This window comes from Pygocentrus nattereri, chromosome 10 (genome assembly GCF_015220715.1).
Source record: "Pygocentrus nattereri isolate fPygNat1 chromosome 10, fPygNat1.pri, whole genome shotgun sequence".
In the NCBI taxonomy this organism is placed as follows: Eukaryota; Metazoa; Chordata; class Actinopteri; order Characiformes; family Serrasalmidae; genus Pygocentrus; species Pygocentrus nattereri.
The window spans coordinates 3889999-3912969 of NC_051220.1; the positions used below are offsets into that span (position 1 = coordinate 3889999).

At 42.6% G+C, this 22971-nt stretch overlaps 1 protein-coding gene across 2 annotated transcripts in view; it reads right to left on the reverse strand.

The window, feature by feature from the left end:
* The window catches only part of ttc27 (tetratricopeptide repeat domain 27), a 100175-nt gene extending 98088 nt beyond the window's left edge, over positions 1-2087 (reverse strand). Inside the window, exon 1 of one of the 2 annotated variants that reach the window (XM_017702567.2) lies at positions 1700-2087. In XM_017702567.2, coding sequence (XP_017558056.2) covers positions 1700-1790 — 91 coding nt within the window. In that variant the 5' untranslated portion in view covers positions 1791-2087. The remainder of the gene's footprint in view (positions 1-1699) is intronic. The other variant, XM_017702568.2, reaches the window with a different exon arrangement.
* Between the last annotated feature and the right edge of the window lie 20884 nt (positions 2088-22971).

Here is a 22971-nt window from a genome sequence, read left to right on the forward strand (position 1 = left end):
CCTCTTCTGAGCAAAAACTGTAGTGAATTCATTTGGCTGAACGAGGACAGACCAAAAATAGCTTTTCAGCCTCGCCCTGGGACATTTAAATACTTAAGACAACGCAAAACGGACATCAATAGCTCTCAATGGAAGGTGTGAGACGGCTAAGCTTGACAAGGAGGGGTTAGGACAGAGAGAAGGGATGCAACGTGAAAATTAGTATGGAAAAAAAAAAAAACATTTCAGCTTGTACATCTCGGCATTTAAAATACATTATAGTGTTTTCAATAAACGTGATACTACCAATGCTCTGCATCTACATATCACGTCTACTATCCTAAGCGGCTGCTCATAGGTCTACGGACGAGGCTGAAGTTCCTATTCGCCAGATTCTTGTTCGAATCTTCCCGTTCCACCTTAAGCGGTGTAGCAGTTACATATCATGCCTGCACCATTTAAGGTGGACCGGGAATATTCGAACAAGCTTCGTGTCTAACGTACCATCAAAACACATCGTACTGCCGTCGAACCAGCCTCGGACAGAAACTCATGCAGTGTAGAGGAAGAAAGCGATCACGTTATTTACTCGTAGAAGTCATAAAACGTGTGCATGCCATGTTCAGCTGTGGCCGAATGCTCGGCAGGGAGGGAAGCTCCGGGCATCCCCGTTAGCTCGAAGCTGAACGACACCATCGTAAGCTAGAAAACCACACTTACCTCACGCCCACAAACGCGTTCCCTCACAGCTCCGCGAAAAAAAGTCATGTCTCTCAAAAAGGAGCGGTTCATAGGCTGCCGTGTGTAAGCGAGTGTTGGGTACCTTAGAGACCTTCCAGGACGGACCGGTTCCGTCTCCGTTTAACGGAGCTACAGCTCTACGAAGCGCTGCGAACGGACACCCACGGCACACTCGACTCACGCAACACGTGAGGCGCCGAGTCCGAGGGTTCTCTCACGGTAGCGAGCTATCCTGGCTAGCTAGGTTAGCCAACACGCCAAGCTCCCACGGCGAAAATGTCACTACACCGTGCCTCTCGCTTGACGGACAATCCTTTCCTCAGAAGCTACGGCATAAATTCCCGGTTTAGAACCGCCGACCATCATGACAGCAGCGGCTACCGAGCTAACTAACGTTAACCTAACGTTAACGGTCGTCTGTTGACATTTAGCGTCGACGTTACACACGCAGCCCCAGCTAACGCTAGCCGACCGGCTCGTGGCCGATAATGAAGCTTTTAAAGACAATTCCGAGCTGAAGAAGCGCCGAGTATCGTGACAGACATGGCTACCTAACCTAGATAGTGATAACTAGTTAGGTTAACGAGGTCGCTGTCACATTAATGTTTTACACGCAGCCCAAGCCGGCCAGCCGGTCCAAGCCTCTCCGCGGGTGACCGCTGACCAAACCTCACCTGTTTTTTTGTTTCTTCAGCGAGTCCAAACGGTATAAATGTCACCCTAGTGGACTTTACCCGACTGACCCGAGCAGCCAAGCGACCGTTAAACGGTCCTCACAGCAGCAGCTCATTCAAACCTACCCGCGAGCGCTCCGTCAGCCGTTACAGAAGCATTTTACAAAAACATTCAAAAGCATTCCAGCCGCGCGCGCCTCCGCCGTTTCCCGCCACGGCGATGATGGAAAGCCCACAGCGCGGGTCGCTCCGTTTCCCCGCCGTCAGAGAGACGCAGGCGCCGGCTGAGGCGTGTTCAGCGTTACCTGCGCTGCCGAGGATGCCCTGCTCCCACTCGCAGCGCTCCGTCTCCAGCAGAAAGCTCCTCAGCACAGGCGCCTCCACCTCCAGCAGCATCTCTCCAGCCAGCCTCCGATCGCCTGCACTCACAGCAGCGGGACGCGGTCGCCGAGGGGTGGCGGGTTGGCGTTAAGTCCGAGCCGTCCGGACGCTCCGCCGGGGTAGCTGTAGGGCTGCTGTTCGCCTCTTTTTTTAATGTGTTTATTTCTGCCTGTGCTCCACACGTGTCATCAGTGAGCGGCCATGACAGCCCCGCGTTGCATTCTGGGAGCGGTGTGGAGGATGCACTGAGGCAGACCTGCGGAAGAGCGTCCGCAGCGCAGAGGCAGACGCAGAGGCAGACAGCGAGGAGAGCCGCTGTAGGTTGTAAAGTAAAGATGTGTCAGAGGTGTAAAGTTCAGGTCCAGAAAGTTTTAAAAAATCCTTCCCGGGATTTTGTTCCAACTGCCTGCCTTCTCCAGTCGGGTCAAACCTCCAGCAGGGCTGTCCAGACAGTTGGAACAAAATCCTGGGAAGGATTTTTTACTTTCTGGACCTGGACTTCACACCTCTGAAAATGTTATTAGTTATAGTAAAAATAAGTGACTCAACACCCCGAATTCTAACTTTAAATCATCTTTTATTTTCTTAACATGGAACATTTCAGTCCTCTCTAGTACACGTAATTTAGCCCTTGATATTTTAGTGTTTAGCATTTAGTAAGTCATAAAAATGAGAGTTTTCCATCATTATGTATATGTATAGTATATGTATAGTATATGTCTTAGTATAACTTAGTTATGAGATACTAAGTCAAAATTATGACAGTCCCATAATTGCGAATCTCGTAATTATGACTTTGCATCTCACGATTATGACTTTCTCACGATTATGACTTTCATCATTATGACTTACTTTCCCCATTATTGTGACATAGTAAGTAATTACTATGAGATATTATGTCATAGTTATGAGAAGCCTTCTCATCATTATGAGACACTAAGCCATTATTATGAGAAACTAAGTAATACTTCGAGATGTAAAGCCATAATTATGAGATATTATGTCATAGTTATGAGAAACGTTCTCATCATTATGAGACATTAAGCCATTATTATGAGAAACGAAGTAATAATATGTGATACGAAGTCATAATTACGAGATATGTCACAGTTATGAGAAACGTTCTCATCATTATGAGACACTAAGCCATTATTATGAGAAACCAAGTAATAATTTGAGATGTGAAGTCATAATTATGAGATATGTTGTAGTTATGAGACGCCTTCTCATCATTATGAGAAACTAAGTAATAATTTGAGATGCAACATCATAATTACAAGATTTTATGTGATAGTTATAAGAAAATTTCTCATCATTATGAGAAACTTAGTCATTATTATGAGAAACATCTGTAAGATATTTACACTGTAAGGCTATTTCACCTTAAGTTCACAAGGAGTACTGCACATGATGCACTGATTTCATTAGGATGGTGAGGAGTCATCAATATAAACGTTATAATAGAAAAGCATAAATCTTTACACTACAGAGGTATTTTACAAATACTGTACATGGAGTATTGATTATATTGCACGCAAGAAATGGTGATGAATTCACAGTTTATGTTCTGTAGGTGTGGGAGGTCTAATGAAGAGTGGAGGAGGGTTCGACTGGGAGCAGTGCTGGTTATACAGACTAACAGCAGCAGGAAGGAAGGACCTGCGATAGCACTAAATTCCACCTGGACGGACATTACAGATAAATACAACACTCATGTCTATGAGTTACAAATACAGTGTACTGAATGAAATAAGACATTAGTGACACGGCCTGGCATCGCCTACACATTCTGTTCATCCGCATGACAGTTTTGGTCAAATCTGAACATCTGTCTGATATTGATCTTTTTTTATTGAACCAGTGGTTCCAAAGTGCACTTCGTCATTCTTTACTGCATAATGTTCATATTCCATAAGCTCCATTCAGAAGCTGGGCATCGTGTGAGGCTGTAGCTCTTCTCTTCAGTCTAATAGACGGTGATGTCATTTTAAACCCTTATAATAAAAGAAGCTGAACTTTGTTTTTCTACTGAAAGTCGACCCATTTTCCCCCAAATCTGGGCTATAAACTATAAACAGACGGCGTCTCTTCAGTGATCTGCTCTGGAAACATCACATTTAGAAAATAACACAAAGAGCGGTGGAGATTTTTGGCTTTCAGCAGTAAATTGTAAGCGTATAGTGATTTGTGTAGATCATAAAACACATTCTGTTAATTTGAGGAGAGCTTTTACCAACAAAAAAAAAAGAAAATTTATGCAGTTACTGAATAATTTGCCTTACAATTTGTAAATTCAAATGGAAAAACCAAAATATACCCACAAGCATAAGCAAACATCTGCTGATACCAATATAATCCCAATATCATTGTACAGTTTGTACAATGATATTGGGATTATACTAACTGTTGTGTAACTAAGAACAAATCCCAAATAAGAAAACACTGATCATTGAAATCTTTCTGAAAATGGAATAAGTGGGTTTTAAGATACATTATTTTTCTTAAAAATGTTTGGTGAATAAGGCCCATTGTGTTTGAAGGGTGACTGGTGTCCTTCAGCAGGAGAGCCGCCTTACTGAGGCAGCGTACACACTGGGACTGGCTGTTCTTGGACATCAAACGTGACCGTGATGTTAAAAATTTCACAATAGACACACTAACCTCCAACACACTAACTTAACTCTGCACTCATTCTTTTGTAATATCTTCAAATGGCTTCTCTTACCACTGCTGTGTTGATGATACCCATCTAATGCCCTGCTTCACCCCTTCTGATCCTCAGGTTTCCAGTTGTACCTCAGCTTGTCTGACTGACATCTCTTCATGTCATCTCACCACTTGCAGCTCAATCCCAGCAAGGTTGAGTGCTGAAACCACAGGTTCTCACTATGATCTTGCCAACTCTTTTGAGAACTCCTCGGTTGTTCCAGATGCAAGAAGCCTCGGTGTAATTCTGGATGACCAGCTATCGTTCTCAGCTCTCTCTGCAATTTTCTTGCCTACAAGATTTGATGGATTCGACCCTTTCTCTCTCAAGAAGCCACCCAGATGCTCATTCAATCTGTTATCTTAAGGGCTAACTACTGCAGCTCGCTCCTGGCTTCTCTTACCTTGTGGGCCTTCAGGCTCTTCGTCTGATCCAGTACAAAGCAGCACGGCTTGTCTTCAGTCTCCCTAAGTTCCCTCATGTCATTCCACTGCTGCTTTCTCTACAGTGGCTTCCCATAGCTGCCCACATCAGATTTAAAACCCAGTGGCCGCATTACAAAAACTTCCTTTTCGTCTTAAGATCTGACAGGACAAGATAAGATTTTTTAACAAACTCATATTACAGAAGCAAATCGTGTCTTAATTCAGGAATCTTATCTTACAGCATCTTATCTTAAGCTAGGAAACTTACTCGATGGAAGTCAACAATCAACTGTCGTGTCTGTTACCTAGTAATCGACCATGCATGACAGCTGAAACGTAAACACGTAATCAAGTTAGTTAGCCAGAACGCTATCGTTAGCTACTGTTACTGAGGTAAAAAAAAGGTCAAATAAAACTGAGGTATGATAAACTGAGAGTTAAGAATATTGTTTCAGTGCTTCATGCTGGTAATCAGAGTCGCCGCTCTACAGTTTCAGTCTCCATTTCTCAAACGCTTTAGCTGAGTGCGCTAACGTTATTCCTCCTAATAAACAGACACACGTTCAGCTCTGTCTCCTCATTATTCACGCCTTTCACTGTAATATTGTCAACATTAACACACAAAGGTAATAAGAGGGGACGGTGGAGATCATGTCTGCAGTCGGAGATTTTTAAAACGCCATTAGGAAAAAAAACACACAAGTCAAGCACAGTTTTCAGTGTAGGTAAACATAGCATCATTATGCTGCACAAGACAATAGAAACAGATGGTTACAACAGAATTTAAGATGCTCTGGAGTTTATCTTAAAGTTAGGACAGTATTTATGAACTTTAGTTTAGTTTAGGTCTTTATTGTCATTGACACAAGTACAACGAAATTAAAAGTCCTCTCCAGTCAGTGCATCATTCAAAAGTCTCTAAAATAATTTAAGTTAAAAAGAAAATAAAAACAGCATGCAGCATATCTAAACACACACCAGTATAGACTTATATCTACAGACATGCATACTTTCTGTCCTTGCGTCAGTCCATTTTTTGCAGCATTGAGGGTTGTTATTGCAGTTGGATAAAAACTATGTTGGAATCTTTTTGTCCGTGAATTAATTGATCTGCCTGAAGGCAACAATTCAAACAGGGAATGACCAGGATGGTGGGTGTCCTTTATAATGTTCTGGGCTTTTTTGAGATAACAGGAACTGTGTAGCTCTTCCAGTGTGGGAAGAGGGCAGCCGACGATCTTTTGGGCGGTGTTGATGACCCTCTGGAGTGCTTTCCTCTGAGCCGCTGTGCATCTGGTGTACCATACGCACATGCAGTATGTTAGTATGCCCTCAATGGAAGCACGATAAAAGGTCACCAGCAGTCTTTGTGTGATGTTGTTCCTCTTGAGTGTTCTCAGGAAGTAGAGTCTCTGCCGGGCCTTTTTCAGCAGCTCAGAGGTGTTCACACTCCAGGCTCTCCTCGAGCGTTTAGTCTAGTAAGTTGTTTCTGTAATACTGTTTTTTATCTGGAGTTAATGATAAGATTATGACCTTAAGAACTGTTGTTCTGTAATAGCTTCTGTCCTAAATTCAATCCTAACTAAAGTTGCCATGGTGACTGAGGAGATAAGATTTCAGACTTAAGAAGTTTCTGTAATACGGCTCCAGATGCCTACAAAGTCAAAACTGGACCAGCCCCTTCAGACATAATGGCAATGGTAAAAACTCGAACTGTACCTCAGCTTGACCCGCCATCCTTTATGACGCAGGGAAGACAAGCATCAAGATTCTTCTCTGTGCTAGCACTCAGGTGTGGGATCACACTTCCACTGGCTGTCCGAACAGCAGACTAATCAAAGTACTAATCGTTCTTTCTAGGTTTTATCACTGGCTTTTGTTTCTGACAGCATCTTAGCTCAACGGTAGTTTGGACTCTAATCTGTTTGTACTAGTTAGGATACATTCTCTGAGTGGACAATGAAGCATTCTTGAAAGTCGGTCTGGATGGGAGCATCTGCTAAATACAGTAAATGTAAATGTAACCAGGGACCTGATGCAGTTGAATCTTTTTCGGGCTTGCAACAAGTTGTGCATAAGCCTTTATACCTAAGCCCTGTGTAAGCTTGCGGAGGGAATTAGCATTGCATTTTACAAAATAGGCACAAAAAATGATCTGAAAACTGAAAAAGATGTCTTCTAAGATAAAAAATTCCTTTGAGGATATTATCATTATTGTACATTTGCAAGCACCGTATGTCCTCACAGTCAAAAATTCATTTGTGAAGGAGCTCTTTAAAACATTTACATAATGCCTACAGAGCGGTTTCAGTTGCCATTTAACACCTCTGGATTAGAATCAAAATGCCATATAGGAAGCGTGTAGAATACCTTTCTTAGGCACTGTATCTGCCAACACATCAGAGAAAGATTAGTAGTGCCAGTCTGTCGTTATTAGATTTATTTTGTATTTATTTTGAACATAATTATTTATTACTTTATTACTATTTATTATAGCATTACTGCAGGATATGCTGTGTCTGTGTCCATGGCAGCGGGTTTACTGATTGGTTCTGAACATGTTGTCATGTTAAAGCGATGTACGCATCAGCGAGTTGTTACTAGTTAAGACACGACTTACAGACTTGTGGTGCAACCAAATCTAGTAAAAGGATAGTTTTAAACTAACTAGTGTAACTAAGGACTCAGTAAAGTCTTTACCCACAAACTTAAGTATAAACTTACGCAAAACCGGTTCAACCCAGTCCAGATGATGTACCTTGAAGGTGGGAGGAACTTTTGCAAAAGATATCTGCTTTGCGCTATATTTGTTGGGGGGTGGGCAAATGTATTTATTTATTTATTTGCTTGCTTGCTTGCCTGCAGAAGGAAGCCAGATAACTAACATTACTGCTAGGAGGTCAAATGTCCTATTACAACCATATTCCTGTTAAAGAAAAAATAGAAAAAGTGTTTCAGTTGGCTCCTGATGGTTTGTAATGCGTTTTGTCTTTTTTTAATGGGTTGACATTATAATGTAAAGGGTCCTGATGGTTTAACAGGTGGCCAGTGGCTGATTCTAAATACATTTGACGGTTTTCTAATGGGATCTAAAGGCGCTATACAGGAAACTAGTGGTTTCTATCGGAAACCATTTAGCATATTCCCATTAGGATGCAAAACAATTAATCCTAATCCTAATGGTTGCTGATGGTCAGCAGGTTATCCAGATACCTGAGTTTGGCTTTTTTCTCTGGCTCAAAGGGTGAACAGCAACAGAATCTCTGCTTTCTTGAAGATTTTACTCAGCGGCCGAGGTAAGAGTTACACTCATGCTGGCTTGGTTACGTTTATTAGCTTATAGATCAGCAGCTAGGCTAGCAGTCTGGATTTGTTGACAGCACGGGGATTCCCAGTGGTTGCTTTGCTGTCTTCAACTCCTCCTCGGAAGTTCCTACTTACGACATTGGAGGCTGTGAGCACGACTTGATTTGCGTTCAGGTGGTTTTGGTTGGTAATAAGATACAAATACAGATACCCTGGAAATAATGCTTTTGATTTGCTCTTGTTTTTCTGTCATTATGGAAAGTCAGTGTACTTTGCGTTACTTCAACAAAGTGAGGAGCAGAGGACGCTTATCTTTTTCTCCATTGGTGACACAGATGTGTGAAAAACACATTTAATCTGGCATTTTCACTTCCGATTTGAGACACTTTCCTATGTGGTACTGGAATCCGATCCGTATCCGATCTTAGGCAATGCAACTCAGTCTGAACACTATCCTAACTTGAAATTCGTCATAATTTCACGCTGCTGAGTCTCATCGTCTCATCGCATGGTCAAAGAGATTTTGAACTAAATGGCCGAATGGAGAAGGAGGCAACAGCGTCAGAGAACAGTTAAAAGTCTGAAAGAAAAGTTTACAGAATCCGAGGACGTGAACCAAAGAAGTGACCACGCCTTTTTTACGGTGAGCTCGAACACTTTCTGGGTGATGAGCCCAGCCGTCAGTCAGGGACGCTTCATGATGGTTCCTGTGAAGCTGGTGAAGATGAAGCTGATCCTCCGGAAGCGACTGGCATTCGTTGGCAGTTATGATTGTTTACCTCTGGATGTGAAGTACTGTTCTTTTGCGACTGTGGCTCAGTTTAGGAGCTGATCTGTTCAGACTGATGTTGCATTCAGATCACATTTAAAAGATATTGTGAACAACCAAACAAAAAAAATCGGATTTGGTCGGAAAATCGGATTTGGGCACTTTTACACAGCCGTAATGTTTTAATGCAGCTGGATGTATCACATAATATGCTTTTATCTGTATTTCCATGTGTCAAACTCAGGGCTCATTAAAAAATATTGAGTTTCCCACTAGCAAGTACGACCTTGTGGCAGCGTTCATGTCAATTCATCTTTGTAATTCCAATTTCTGACTTTAAGGCAGCATTTGCCACATTTGTGTAACACATGCTGGGTATTGCAGTGAGAGAAATTTGATGAAGGAAAACAGGAAAATTATATAAAAATCATGAATTCTGCCAAACCTAGACTGTGGGATACAATGCTGCACTACAGAATACAGCACAAGTTGACAACCGACATTAAATCCTATTTTAGGTAGGAATGCAGGGTTAACAATGCAAAAAAAGGTGAAGCTTAATCCAGAAGTCTTCCGACACGGCAGGGAGCTCTTGTGAGTGTTGGATGAAAGTGCCTTATTTGAAGTTGGATGAATTCATTTTTAACATGCATTTAACAAAGAGAAGCTTATGTCTTATGCCTCTCCGTGCGCGTTCCTGGGGTATTTTAGTTTTTGCAGGCCTATTTTTAGCAAGCCGTGATCCGCACTCCTAATGGGAATTGCTACAAGCATCATGTAGAAAACTCTGTTCAAATAAAGACATGATCACTCAGAGCCTGGAGGCTGACAGTTTCCATAAGGAACCTTTAAGAATTGCCCCCAGAACCTGCTTCCATCTCCTCGCAAAGATTTCTCATCTGTGCGAAGCTGCTGGCGTTCGTGGAAGGGCATTCTCTTTAGAAAAATCAGCCGGGTTATTTGTCTTGATTATGCTGAGCGGTAGAGGATCCCTGGAGGACCCTTAGCTCTGTCACACTGTGTATTGTGTACTTGTATGTGTGTTTAGGTCTCTCTGTGCCTCCAAGTTGTGGGAGAGGGCGAATTAAGGAGACGAACAGACACACATGGACAAGCGACGGAATGATTATAACCAACAGAGTGACCCGTGGCATTATCTGTGACATTAAAACAAAGGTCAGATTAATCTAAGACAACGTGCTCCTTCTTGAAATGACGACCAACAGAGAGATGGTCTTGTGTTTACTGCGACTACGGGGCTCAAGCAAGTCTGCTCCAAATATGCCCGACATCATCTCCGCATAAAGAGGCTCTCCATTACCTTCTGTAAACACCGGCTCTGAATTTCAGCTTCTTTCACTTGCCTTTAATTAGATTTCATTGTTGCTTACACTACTCCTTTGCAGTGATGGGGAAGTTTAATTACAGAGCAGCGATATGGCTATAATGGAGAGCCTCCTAGGCCAGCATGACTGCAAGGGGAAAAACGCGATAAGTTCACTCGGAGTTTGCTACTTTTCCCATGAGGTTTAATCCTTTTACTTAAGCACCGTGTGTGATTGAACGCTTTCTTGAGACATCTTAGCCTGCGGTTTGTAGATTCACCACAATACGCCGTAACAAAACACAGCTCCCTCAGGGCCGCCATGCAAACCACCAACATGGTAAACCGATAACGCTGGAGTGACAGTGATAGTAGATGTTTCTTTAATGAAGGTAATCGGTGATCACCCCCCACCCTCACTGTTTTACCCTTTAGTGTTAAGGAATTAAAAACATGCTTACATAAGATAAATTACATTACGCCTTGTTTAGTTATCGGTGTACTTGTGCAACTCACATAGCACCAGTTGAGATAATTGATAGAGACAGCAGCAGAGAAGGAGGGAAGAGAGAGTGAGAGAGAGACAGAACTCGGTAAAGGGTACAAGATGGTTCTTCAAGGGTACTTAAGTAAAGGCAGTGGTTCTATTTAGAACCAGGAATTCTTTACAGAACCATTTCTTGCTTAAATGGTTCTGAAAGTGCTCTTCAGATCGATGGAGAATGCGCTGTTATATGTTTTTTTTATATGCAGTTTTTTTTTTTTAAAAGGGTCCTATGTAGCGCCAAAAAGGGCTCTGCTGTCATTAAAGCTTGACATCATAACAAAAGAACAACCCTTTCAATCAGTCAGAGGGTTATTTGAGTGTTTATGGTTGAATATAGAACCATTTTCTCAGGAGTTTGTGATTTGGGCAGAAGGCAATGGTGGACTTAATGTTAGTTAATGTAATTTGTTACTGTACTTAAGTAGTTTTTTTCGTGTATCTGTACTTTTCCATTTTGGGTGACTTTTTACCCCCCATCCAAATAGTACCTGCTCTGTGAGGGTCCGTGGGGGTCCTGACCACTGAAGAACAGGGTAACAGAGTATCAGAGAAACAGATGGACTACAGTCTGTAACTGTAGAACTACAGAGTGCAGCTATACAGTAAGTGGAGCTGATAAAGTGGGCAATGAGCATAGAAAAAAGGAGGTGGTCAGAACGTTATGAGTGTTATGTTATGTAGAGTGTATGTCCTACATTCTATTACTACACTGGTGCGATTGTTCTACATGTTTGATTATTGCTACTCATACAAAGTGCATTGCCTATCATCTTCTAATTGCCTCAGCAATATTGCATGCAAGGTAATTATGCCGGTAAACCCCATGAAAGACATGAGTCCTGCAGACAGCTCTGTGCCTCAGTACAGCCGTTAGACAAGACCATCTGAAAGATTGAACAGTGGAACAGAGCGTTCCTGAGGCACTTGGCTCTTTTTATCTGCGCATGGAAGATGTTACCATCCCCATTGTATGGTGCTTAACAGAGTGCAGATCTCCATTGTGCTGGCATTGGAAGGAGCATTGGAGCGGCAAGCACACTAATAGAGCTGAAAGGTGTCAGGCACATCTTCGAAATTACTTGCACGCAATAACGGTGTTGAAATGGTGGAAGTGGAATGGTGCTGTTACTCAAAGAGTGCAGCTGAGTGAAACTGAGTCACTTTACTTGGGAAATCGCCAAGCCCTGTTGTTGCCGGTGCTCTGCTGCTACCCTTTCAATCAATCAAAGGGCTCTTTGAGTGTTTATGGTTGCATATAGAACCATTTTCTTTTTTTAAGGGTGTATTAAACCAGCTAGGTAGTTCCAGCAACTGGACGCTACATTAACAACTAAACTAAACTAAACTAAATAAACCAATAAAAAGGAACAGGCCAACTTCTTTACATGCACTGAATTCATATTGGTGAGATTTGTTTGAATTCTTCGAGTGCATATAATCAACCAAGCATTTAAGAAGCTACTTAACACAGTTGTTTGTATTTTGACTCCTCGGAGACCTCATAACTCGGTGACATTTGGGCGGGGGGGGGGGGGTGGGGGGGGGGTGTAGTTAGACAGCTTAGACCTCATGTGTCAAGCACAAGGCCTGTGGGCCAGAACAGGCCCGCCACACAATCCTACCCGGCCTGCCTTTCACAACGTACTGCACTACAGTCCCCATCATGCACTGCAATGTAATGTGCTCTGACTCTCCTACCTCAATAACAGTCTATGGAACAGCAGTTGTACCTCAGTTCTACACAATTCGGCGCAATTCCACACCAGTCATACCACCAGAATGCATTTCAGCTGCAGTTCAACCAAAATAAACACTTAATGTCAGCTAAGCAGCTCAGAAACTGAGCCTGAATCTTAATGAACTTGCAGCAAAGAAAGGATGCTCGGTGTCCAGATCAGGCAGATGGGTAGGTTTAAAACACCAACAACCTGGGGGGCGTTTAAATGTAGCATATTTTCAGTATTTCCACACAATACTTTGAGGTCTACTTCAAGTGTGAATAAACAGTGAATAAACAATAGCCAGTTCGGGTTACAGCACAACATTCATTGAAAATGAAATAAAAACATTTTTTCTCTGGCCCACGGACTTGATGAGATTGTTTAGCATGGCCCTTTTACTGGTGGAGTTTGACACCCCTGCCTTAGACCAAGGGTTCCTTATTCGGGCATAGTTCCGTTGGATAGTGGTCCATTTTATATGTAAAGTACTTTTTTGATATTACTACAAAAACTTTCAATATCCCTCAGTAATGCTGCTAATAATGGGCTACCAGTGGACTCAGTGGACTAACTAACTCAGACATTAAACAATCAGACCTTTCTAATATTACCAGGGCCAGCAGTGCTCCGCCAAGTGCCATTGGTATAATCTACAGCAAACCATCGTCGCACACTTCAGCAAGTTCATGCGTGCCGGTTCGTATGACTCATTGACTTATGTGTCACTGCAGTATTCATTCAGCCATTAGCTCGAGGAAAACGGGAGCAGGTCTTAACAAATGGGTTTGGGTATCTATCACTTCCTGCTTTTCCAGATTAGTTAAGTGCTGGTCAGACTCTTAATGAAGGCTCTGCTCTGATAGCCCTAATCTCCGCACAGGGGGAGCCTCGTCCTGGCTGGCACGATTAGTAACGTGCCGAGAATGTATGGAAGAAATAAAAGAGTGAGGAGGGAGGAGTCGCACAGTGAATCTGTCTGTGGCCCTGAAACAGTAATTGAATGTAACCTCCAAGTCCTCAGCTCTCGAGCACACACACACACACACACACACACACACACACACAGAAAAAGAATAGGCTGTAAAAATATCTCACACACACACACACATGGTCAGCTACTGAGGCCATGAATGAGGTCCTCTTACACACACAGAACACACTATTAACATCTTGTTACGTATTACCAGCCATGACACACACACACACACACACACTCAAAGACACTTTTGGCCACAGAGGCGATAACGTGCACACTCATATAAAGGACAGGCTTAATTAGAAGGAAATGTCACTGGACTCGTAATGCAGCAGCGCTTCTTTTCCATTAATGTCCACAGCAGCCCTAATGACTAGACCAGAGACAGACGTTCCTATGTATTTGTGCTCTCAGGCTGCTTTACACCGTGAAACTTTCATGCAACTAGTTGCATGTTGCATGTTGCAATTTCAAGTTGCACGAAGCAAAACAATCCAGGTTACACGCAATGCATTTACTCCACTCCAAATTAGCAGCTAGTCCTTTTTGGTACATTGTATCATTCTCTATATCAAAGCAGCACCTCAAAGCTAAGGCTGGCTTTACATGGTGAAAGTTGCATGGAACTTTAGCTGCATGAAAGCTGCCTGAAACTAAATTGCACCCGAGTTGCATAATATAAGGCACTCAGCTGCAAAAGCTGCAACTGATTTTACCCGAACAACAGAAGATGGTTTATTGAGCAGTTTAATGCGGTTTACCCTGCTGTTAATGTGATTTATGTAGGTAGATTCAGTTTCTCCTTTTTAGATGAACTTTTCACAGAGCTCAGATTTATTTGTGATTTAAAGGATGAAATGAAATTCCAGAAGAGGACACAGAGACACAGTCAGCAATGACCTTGTGCCTCTATGACATCAAGTAGGCTTTAACGGTAAAGTTTACTTAAACAATCATTTTCAAATATATAGTAAAGACCCTTAGATATATGACAAAAGTACTGACTTGGAAAATAAAGAATTGCAATTTTGAATTTCTTGGTGTAACTGTCAAGTTGCATGGAAATGATCTTGCAGGCAACTCATAACATGCAACTAGCTACAGCTACATGAAAGTTTCATCGTGTAAAGCTTGCCTCACATTTGTCTGTCATGGTTCAGGAAACCGACAAAATAAAAAAACTACCAATCTTACAAAAAGTCAATCAGGATCTCATTATCAACCGTCCAATATACCATCTTATATTTCGTTTTCTCGTCCATTAATTCAGTAAAATCAACCATTTGAAATGATGTCCTTTCTCATGATCACAAGATGTGTTTTCTGCATTTTGATTGGCTGTTTCATGAAACTTATTTCATGAAGTTGAGATGCTTGCAACTGTTGTGGTTGAGTTCTACGTGAGCTGCGCAATGCTTTATATTAAGCAATTTAATTTCATATCAGTTTCAAACAGTATCCTTACCTGGAAGGAGCAATGCAGTTCCTTAGATGTTTGTCTGGGTTCTTTTGTGACTTCCGACACCATTTCATAGTGTCAGATCTTCGAAATGCTTTTGTCCTCTACAGGCTCTTGTCATCGACTTCTCATCCAACCTCACCTTGAGCATCACAGTGGCTTGGACCACTCAGGACTGCAGCTCCACAGTAACCCTGAGCAAGCTCAGTGTTGCAGATAGAGTTTAGCCACCGGACTAGTGAAGCCTTCAGGAAGTACCTTAGGCTCTAAAAGCCCCGTCTCCCATGTTGGAATTGGATGTTCTTTGCACTACACATGGTTCTGGAAGTATGTACCAGCCAGACAGCATATATTACCAGGACAGCTGCACATAGTGCCCCACCATACTGGACCCATGTCCACAACTTATGTCCTTCATGCCTCAGGTTAGACCACCTCCAGGAAGCGCAGGTTAACCCATGCATATACTGTGGAATTATCCCTAAGCTTGCAGCCAAGAGAGGTGTGGGTCTGGCAGCCAGAGGTAAAGCCATGCTGCCAGCACCACCTCGCTCTGCAAGGAAAGCAGCCAGCGGCCCCCAGATGGAGCAGGTGTTGCAACAAAATGAAAAAATGATGCACTGTACTAACTAAACGGATGGACAGCTAAGAACCCTTTTCAAAGAACTTGATAAAAAGCTTGGCTCTCAGTGTGACCCAGAGGCTAAACTGGAGTGCACAGATATTCAGAATTTACAGCAGATGGAGCCGTGGATGTGCTTTCTATGAGACAGAATATCTGAACCACGTTTTTTCAGTTGGGGTTTGGTGCTTAGCACTCCAACCCCTCCGGAGCCTCTGTCCACCTTGCCCTCACGGCATTCTGAGGCAACTCTGTCCATGACAACTCACAGGGTCTGATGCCCTTCTTATGACATCAAAAGCACGAGTCATTCACTCAGTAATACTGCCCCTGGCTTGTCAGGAGAAACATAACCACAGTTAGATTCGTAACTAGCGATTGCTGGAGTCCAGAGCCTTAGAACTGGCTTTGTAACCCTTTCCAAACAGACTCAAACTCATCCCATACTGGACTGAGCGTGTCGGGCGTCGCTGCTCTCACAGCTCTTTCAGTGCGATTTCGGAGATCATCCAGTGCTGTGGAACCAACGACGAAGTGGAGAACGCAGAACGCTTTCTGCTCAGGGGTCTCATCTCCTCTCAGACTGAAGGGAGCCAGTCAGAAACTCTATGACCCCCTCTTACAGTTGGATTGTGATTGGTTCCTAAGCGCCTTGAAATCGGACGAATTTTTTGAATCACGCTGTATTTCCATACCTTTCTCATTTCTTCTGGCATAGTGTAGAAACATTTTACTCAAGTTCACTTTCCTGGAGAGGTTCTATTAAAGTGATGTTTAAATTCAACAGCACTGACAGTGATGAAGCCTGGGAGTGCCTAGTTTAATTAATCCCAATTGTCAACTGAAGGGGCCCCAATTGCTGTTTGCTGCACAACCCAAACACCACCATCTCAAAGCCACTTTCTATAAAGCACAGGATGAATTATGCACCATAGTGGCATGAGCAGCCTCCGAGCCCTTTCACAGGCCTACTCCTGCTCTATCCAGTATGTTGCATTTATATTTTTTTCCTCTGCTTCCCCAAACACTTTATATCATGAGGAACACTGAAAGAAGCTTGAGTTTCACTTCAAACGCTCCACAGATGATCTTAAACGCTCGGATGCTTTCAGAAAACTGGGCTCTGAGCTCAAAAGCATCCATTAAGCATTCTCAAAGACACAAGGCCTTCAAAGGACACAAAACACGAACATGTATTTCTATCTTTGTGGGACATTTCCATTCTGAATTCCTGCATCAGAATGTTGTTTTGCTATAATTAACCCAGGCCTAACCTCCACCTCAGCAACCAAAAGGTCATTTCTTGGCTTGTTTACCTTTTCTTTCCATTTTTCCTTTAAGGGCATCAGCCAAGTTTCCCCACAATGTCACACATTTTCACATTTTCCACCATCCTGGGAACATTTGGTCCCCACCCCCCCCACACACACACATACACACACACACATACACACACACACCCAGACAATATATGAAATGTAATCTATAACGTTGGAGACGAGCGAGGAATATTTTTTTATCGCGCACCGCAGGCGCTGGAGTTTAATTTTATTTCCCCAACACCAGTTTATTTATTTACATTATTTATTTATTTACAACACTTAATTGCACAGGGATGTGCAGAGTAATTTATGCATTCAATGTTGTTGACTGCAAATAAATATCACTGGTAAAAAAAAAACAAAAAAAAAAAAACGTTAAGGTCATGTAAAGGCGAAATGCCTGGCTTAGAATGGTAATGTGAAAAAGCTCTGTGTGCAGAAGTGAAGCCTGCTGGTTCAGTTTTCATGGTCAGTTTTCGGTCCTCCTGGATTCCCATTGTTATTTTTTCACCACAGGCTCTGCTCTTATAGGAATGGAGGAATTCGAAGGTCCTTCCTTCCTATAGCTGCGATTGGGGAGTGTGTACAGCCACATGCATGCGCAGCAACATCAGGAGCACTAAGTGGACACAGGGGAGGAGGGTGTAGCTACACAGCCTTATTGAGACGCAGTTTAATATGGGGGGGGATTCATTTAGAGCTGCGAGTCAAAGCTGAGCCATTAACATCCTCTCCAAGCTCCTGACTATTACGTGTTGCCCAGCGGTGGGACTGAAAAATTGTGCTGACAGATTTAAACCTTTAAGACTGGTGGCTGTTGGAGATATGCCCAGTCCAACTGGACTAAATAACCAGGATGTTTTATGTAGTTAAACAGGTTCAAGGAGATTGTGACTTTGGTCATCTGGTCGTGTTCCCGTAGCAACATCACCTACCAATTTTGACAGTAATCAGACAGATGTTTCTCCAGATTCACCCTGAAGAAGCCATAAAAGTGTTTTTTTTTCATCATAATTGTTTTTTGATTGCTGATTTGTGTGTATAAAGCCCTATTTGAGCTGGATTAGTTTGACCAGAAGAGGTCCAGGAATGTAATTTGTGTGTGATTTGACTGACCGACTCAGAATAAACGATCCAAATAGCCCAGATCAAAACATCATCGCATGGACGTTTACCTTAGCATGATGGGACTGGTGCTACAAAAACAACAGAGGTGGACGAAGTACACAAACCATGTACTCGAGTTAAAGTAGAGACCCCCAAGGTAAAATATCACTCCAGTAAAAGTAGAAGTTCCTCCCATTAGACCTCCACTTGAGTAAAAGTACTAAAGTAGTTACCTTCAAATCTTCAAGGAGAAAAAATGGAAGCGTTAATGGATGTCAATTCAAACAGGGCTGCTAGAACAGAGAGAGCTCAAAGTTTGGTGAAATTAGAAGGTAATTCAGTCAGGAATTATTACTCAGCAGTACTGGATTAAAATCACGGATCTCCATGATAATCATTCAAATCACTGCACCTCCCCAAATAAAACTAATCCAGGTCCAACTGGGCTTAAACCACAGAATTCACATCTTTACTATTAGAACCACTTGGTCACTGTAGTATAGTAAACAAGTCACAGTGACAGCAAAGTACAGCCTCAACATGGCGGGGTTAGTTTTAACACATTATGACTGAGCATCTCCAAATAAACACCTCCAAACAGTCCACACCTCCCATTTCAAATGAACTAGTCTTGTTTTTTGGAGATTTTGATGCCAAGATGGATAAAAAAAACTACACTATCACTACAGATGTTGTGTAAAAATATATACATTTCAATTTTATCATTTAGCTCTTCTACTTTGAGGTTTAAAATAAATTTGCCAGTATCCGACAGCCTCTTTTCACTCTTCATATTTCTATAGTTTATGTATTTAGGTCGGAAAGCTCATGTGGTTCAAGCATTATAGAACTGCGTCAGAATTTTTAGCATCTGTTAGAATGAAGCCTGCCTACAGGGGTAAAGGGTAAGATCTGCACTCACTCCACCTCCAGCTCAAATAATCACCCTTTCACTCATAGGAGAGATGTGATGTGTAGTTTGCTTGGATAAAAGTGATTCATCTTGTTCAAACACACACACACATCTTCTAAGCTGCTTATCCTTCTGGGTTATGGAGGGAGACTGAGCCTATCCCAGTCACTGGGCGGAAGGCAGGATACACCCTGGACAGGTCGCCAGTCCATCGCAGGGCAGACAGACAGACCCAACCACATACACAGTCAATTTACCATGTCCAGTTGGCCTGACTGCATGTTTTTGGACTGTGGGAGGAAACCCAGCCAGACACAAGGAGAACATGCAAACCCCACAATGAAAGGACTCCGGCCGCCCGGCCGGGGAATCGAACCCAGCCCTTCTTGCTGTGAGGCGACAGCACCACCCACTTTCTGGCGAAAACCAAAGCGTGTTTTGCTGTGTGCTGGTCTCACTATTACAGATGTAGATACCAGACAGTAATTCTAAAAATGCTACATATAAAGCAAGTCGCTAGGCTTTACTCCCTTCATGCTGGCTGCCCCCAAATATGAAGCCATTTACTGGTAAATTAGCTCCAACCTTTAAGTTACTTGGCTGAATCATGATTCCCAACACGTAATGTAGCATCAACTATTAATTATCACCACAAAGTCATTCTTCCTTTCAGTTTCATCACCAGGATGGAGGGGCGTAGGGGTGCTGAGGGGGCTGCAGCACCCCCAGATTTCAGGTTTATTACCCACAACTGCTAAAAACAATAACGGAAAAATAACGAAAGAACAGAACTGAAAAATATTTTGAGCATAGTGAAGATCCGTGTGTGCTGGAGTTGATATTTTCGTCCTGTTGTGTTTATATTTGCAGTAGCTGAGTGCATTTTAGAGTGAGCCGAATCGCCGTTGGCCACTTTGGTCATGGGTAAAACACAAGCAGGGGTTACTGAGCTATTTCTGAGCCCCGACGCAGCCTAATACTTGTTTAATGCTTCAACCAACATAATCTCCCACCCCATCCATTTTTCAACCACCGTAATAATCTCCCGTTGTAGCTTGACTAACATCAAAACTCTGATTGGTCGATGCTCAGCTCATTTACATAAAGTTTGTCCAGTAAGAGACAGCTGAGACAGCAGGGTTAAGCATCAGCCGTGCTCGTCTCTCAAAACAACTTAAACGAAAGAGGAGTAAACGCAGTGTTTAGAACGACGTCACTATATGCTAGAACAAATTTAACCACCCGCAGCCCCCATCCCTCCATCCCCCATCCCTCCATCCGTCCTAAAGCAGCAAACCACATCAACCCTAATGGGAATTATCAGTCCAAACGCAACACTCTAGAAGGTCTTATCAGGTTAAAAAACTGTTGAAATTTTATTATTTTCACTGTAAAACCATCTGTCAATATATATATATAGCAATTTTACAGGAGAAGGTAAAAACGGTCTTTATTTTCAATGTAAGTTAATGGGAAAAATGTTATACTAAACAATTTTGGAGCATTTCTATTGGTCCATTCATTTTTCGAGATACGTTTTTCATTGGACAGCAACGATATGTGTGTGTGTGTATATATATATATACACACACACACACATATATATATATAGGATGAACCTAAAATGCTCTCTAACCTTTGCAGGTGAACTTAATGTGACCTTCCCTAAACATTTGAATGTGCATGTCCAGCTGTTCAGTGTTTCAGTACTTTCTGCACAACTTGCTGTGCTTAACGGTGAGGTGGTGGTGGTGGTGGTGGTGGTGGTGTTACACTGGGCAGGTGTGTCTAGTCAATGCAGAATTACTGAATAACATCCTTAATCCAGTCATTGTGGCTCTGAATTAACAACACAGGCCTAATGTCATCTTCAGGGATGACGATGCTCCAGCTCATTGAGGTCGCATCATTAGGGAACGGCTGCTGGAGACCGGGCCACCTCAAATGGAGCGGCCTGCACTTTCTCCAGACCTCAATCCCATAGAAAACCTATGGGATCAGCGGAGTCCCCGAGTAGAGGCTCGTAACTCTGTACCCCAGAACCTCGGTGATCTGAGGGAAGAAGAGTGGGACGCCGTGCCTCAGCAGACGAGTCGACTGGTGAACAGCAGTAGACGTCGTTGTCAAGCTGTAATTGATGCTCAAGGGCGCATGACGGGTTATTGAGATTTTTTATACATTGAGATATTGAGACCACTGCTGTTGGCTTTTGTTTCAATAAATCGCCCTACTTTCATGATATAACATCACGTGAACTTTTTACGGTTTCCAAAATTTTCCCCCGAAAGCCAAATATCCTGAGCTTTTTGTGAATAGTGTATTTATATGTACGGGACCGGGGCAGAGAAATGAGGCTGTTCCTCCAGCACAGTCTGTGCGTTTCCACAGTTCTGTGATCTTATAAAAGTGATATGACATGCGACACATTACATACATTTTTAATGCGCATCTTTTGGTTCATTTATGTTTAACAGGTTTAAGCATAGTTTAAAGTTGCCATAGATCACAGAGCTGATGCTGTGATAATAACCGACCTGCATTATTTACCCTGCGACTACACACGGCTGTTAGTTTTCTGCACTGATGACCTTCTCAGTGTTTAACATCTACATTCATGACATCTGGAGTTGAGGTGGTGTAATTACTCAGGTTAACCGTCATTTTCACCTGCAGTGACGAATGAATACATTTCTGTACTCTCACTTCATTTCTAGTGGGAATTATTTTTGTTGTACTTAAATTCCACTTCAGTTCTTGTGTTCTGACAAGCCCCATCCATCCTCTGCACGAAGACCGGTAGGCTGACTACTGACTAGCCAGTAGCAGTGCAGGACGCAGGGCTGGCTGGAACACAAAAACTGAAGTGGAATTTAAGCACAACAAAAATATCAGTGCATGAAACTAACAGCCGTGTGTGCAGTCGCAGGGTAAATAATGCAGGTCGGTTATTATCACAGCATCAGCTCTGTGATCTATGGCAACTTTAAACTATGCTTAAACCTGTTAAACATAAATGAACCAAAAGAAACGCATTAAAATGTAATTTATGTGCAATACTTCTTTTCAGATTACAGAACTGAGCTATATAAACATATATATATATATATATATATTTTTTAATTGTGGTGCAGATTTGAGGACTGAAATAGACCAAACTATTAATAAAGCCTTTACCTACTACAGCCAAGAGAGAGACGGATGAGCAACCAGCAGCAGTTCAAACACACATTTCAACATCCACGAGTCAGAGGAGCCGTTTAACCCCTTCAACTCCATGAGACCACCGGTGGTTCCAAACCGCTCTTGGTCGTGTTCTCCATAACCTTCATATTCCATAAGCTCCATTCAGAAGCTGGGCGTCGTGTGAGGCTGTAGCTCTTCTCTCCAGTCTAATAGACGGTGATGTCATTTTAAACCCTTATAATAAAAGAAGCTGAACTTTGTTTTTCTACTGAAAGTCGACCCGTTTTTCCCCAAATCTGGGCTCTAAACTATAAACAGACGGCGTCTCTTCAGTGATCTGCTCTGGAAACATCACTTTTAGAAAACAACACAAAGAGCGCCGGAGATTTTTGTCCTTCAGCAGTGAATTGTAAGCATATAGTGATGTGTGGAGATCATAAAACACACGTTCTGTTAATTTGCTTAAAAAAAATTTAAATGTACATTTGATGCAGTTACTAAATAACTGGCCTTATGACTTGGTCACGTAAATTCAGATGGACAAACCAAAACAGACCCTGGAGAACAAGAGGTTAAAAAACTATAAGCACCTTAAACGTTTCGGTCATGTTTGCCTGTTCAGACTCTCAGACAACCCCCCCCCACCCCCCCCCCCCCCCACCCCCACCCCACACAGAGAGAGCGCCATCACAGATTATAAAGGCTGACCGGTACAAGCTGATAAACAGCCCTGTTTAACGAGGGGCTGATCCGGTTATCCTGAGACACGTTGTACATTAACATGGAACAGGATCAGTTTAATAAAGTCGTTTGAA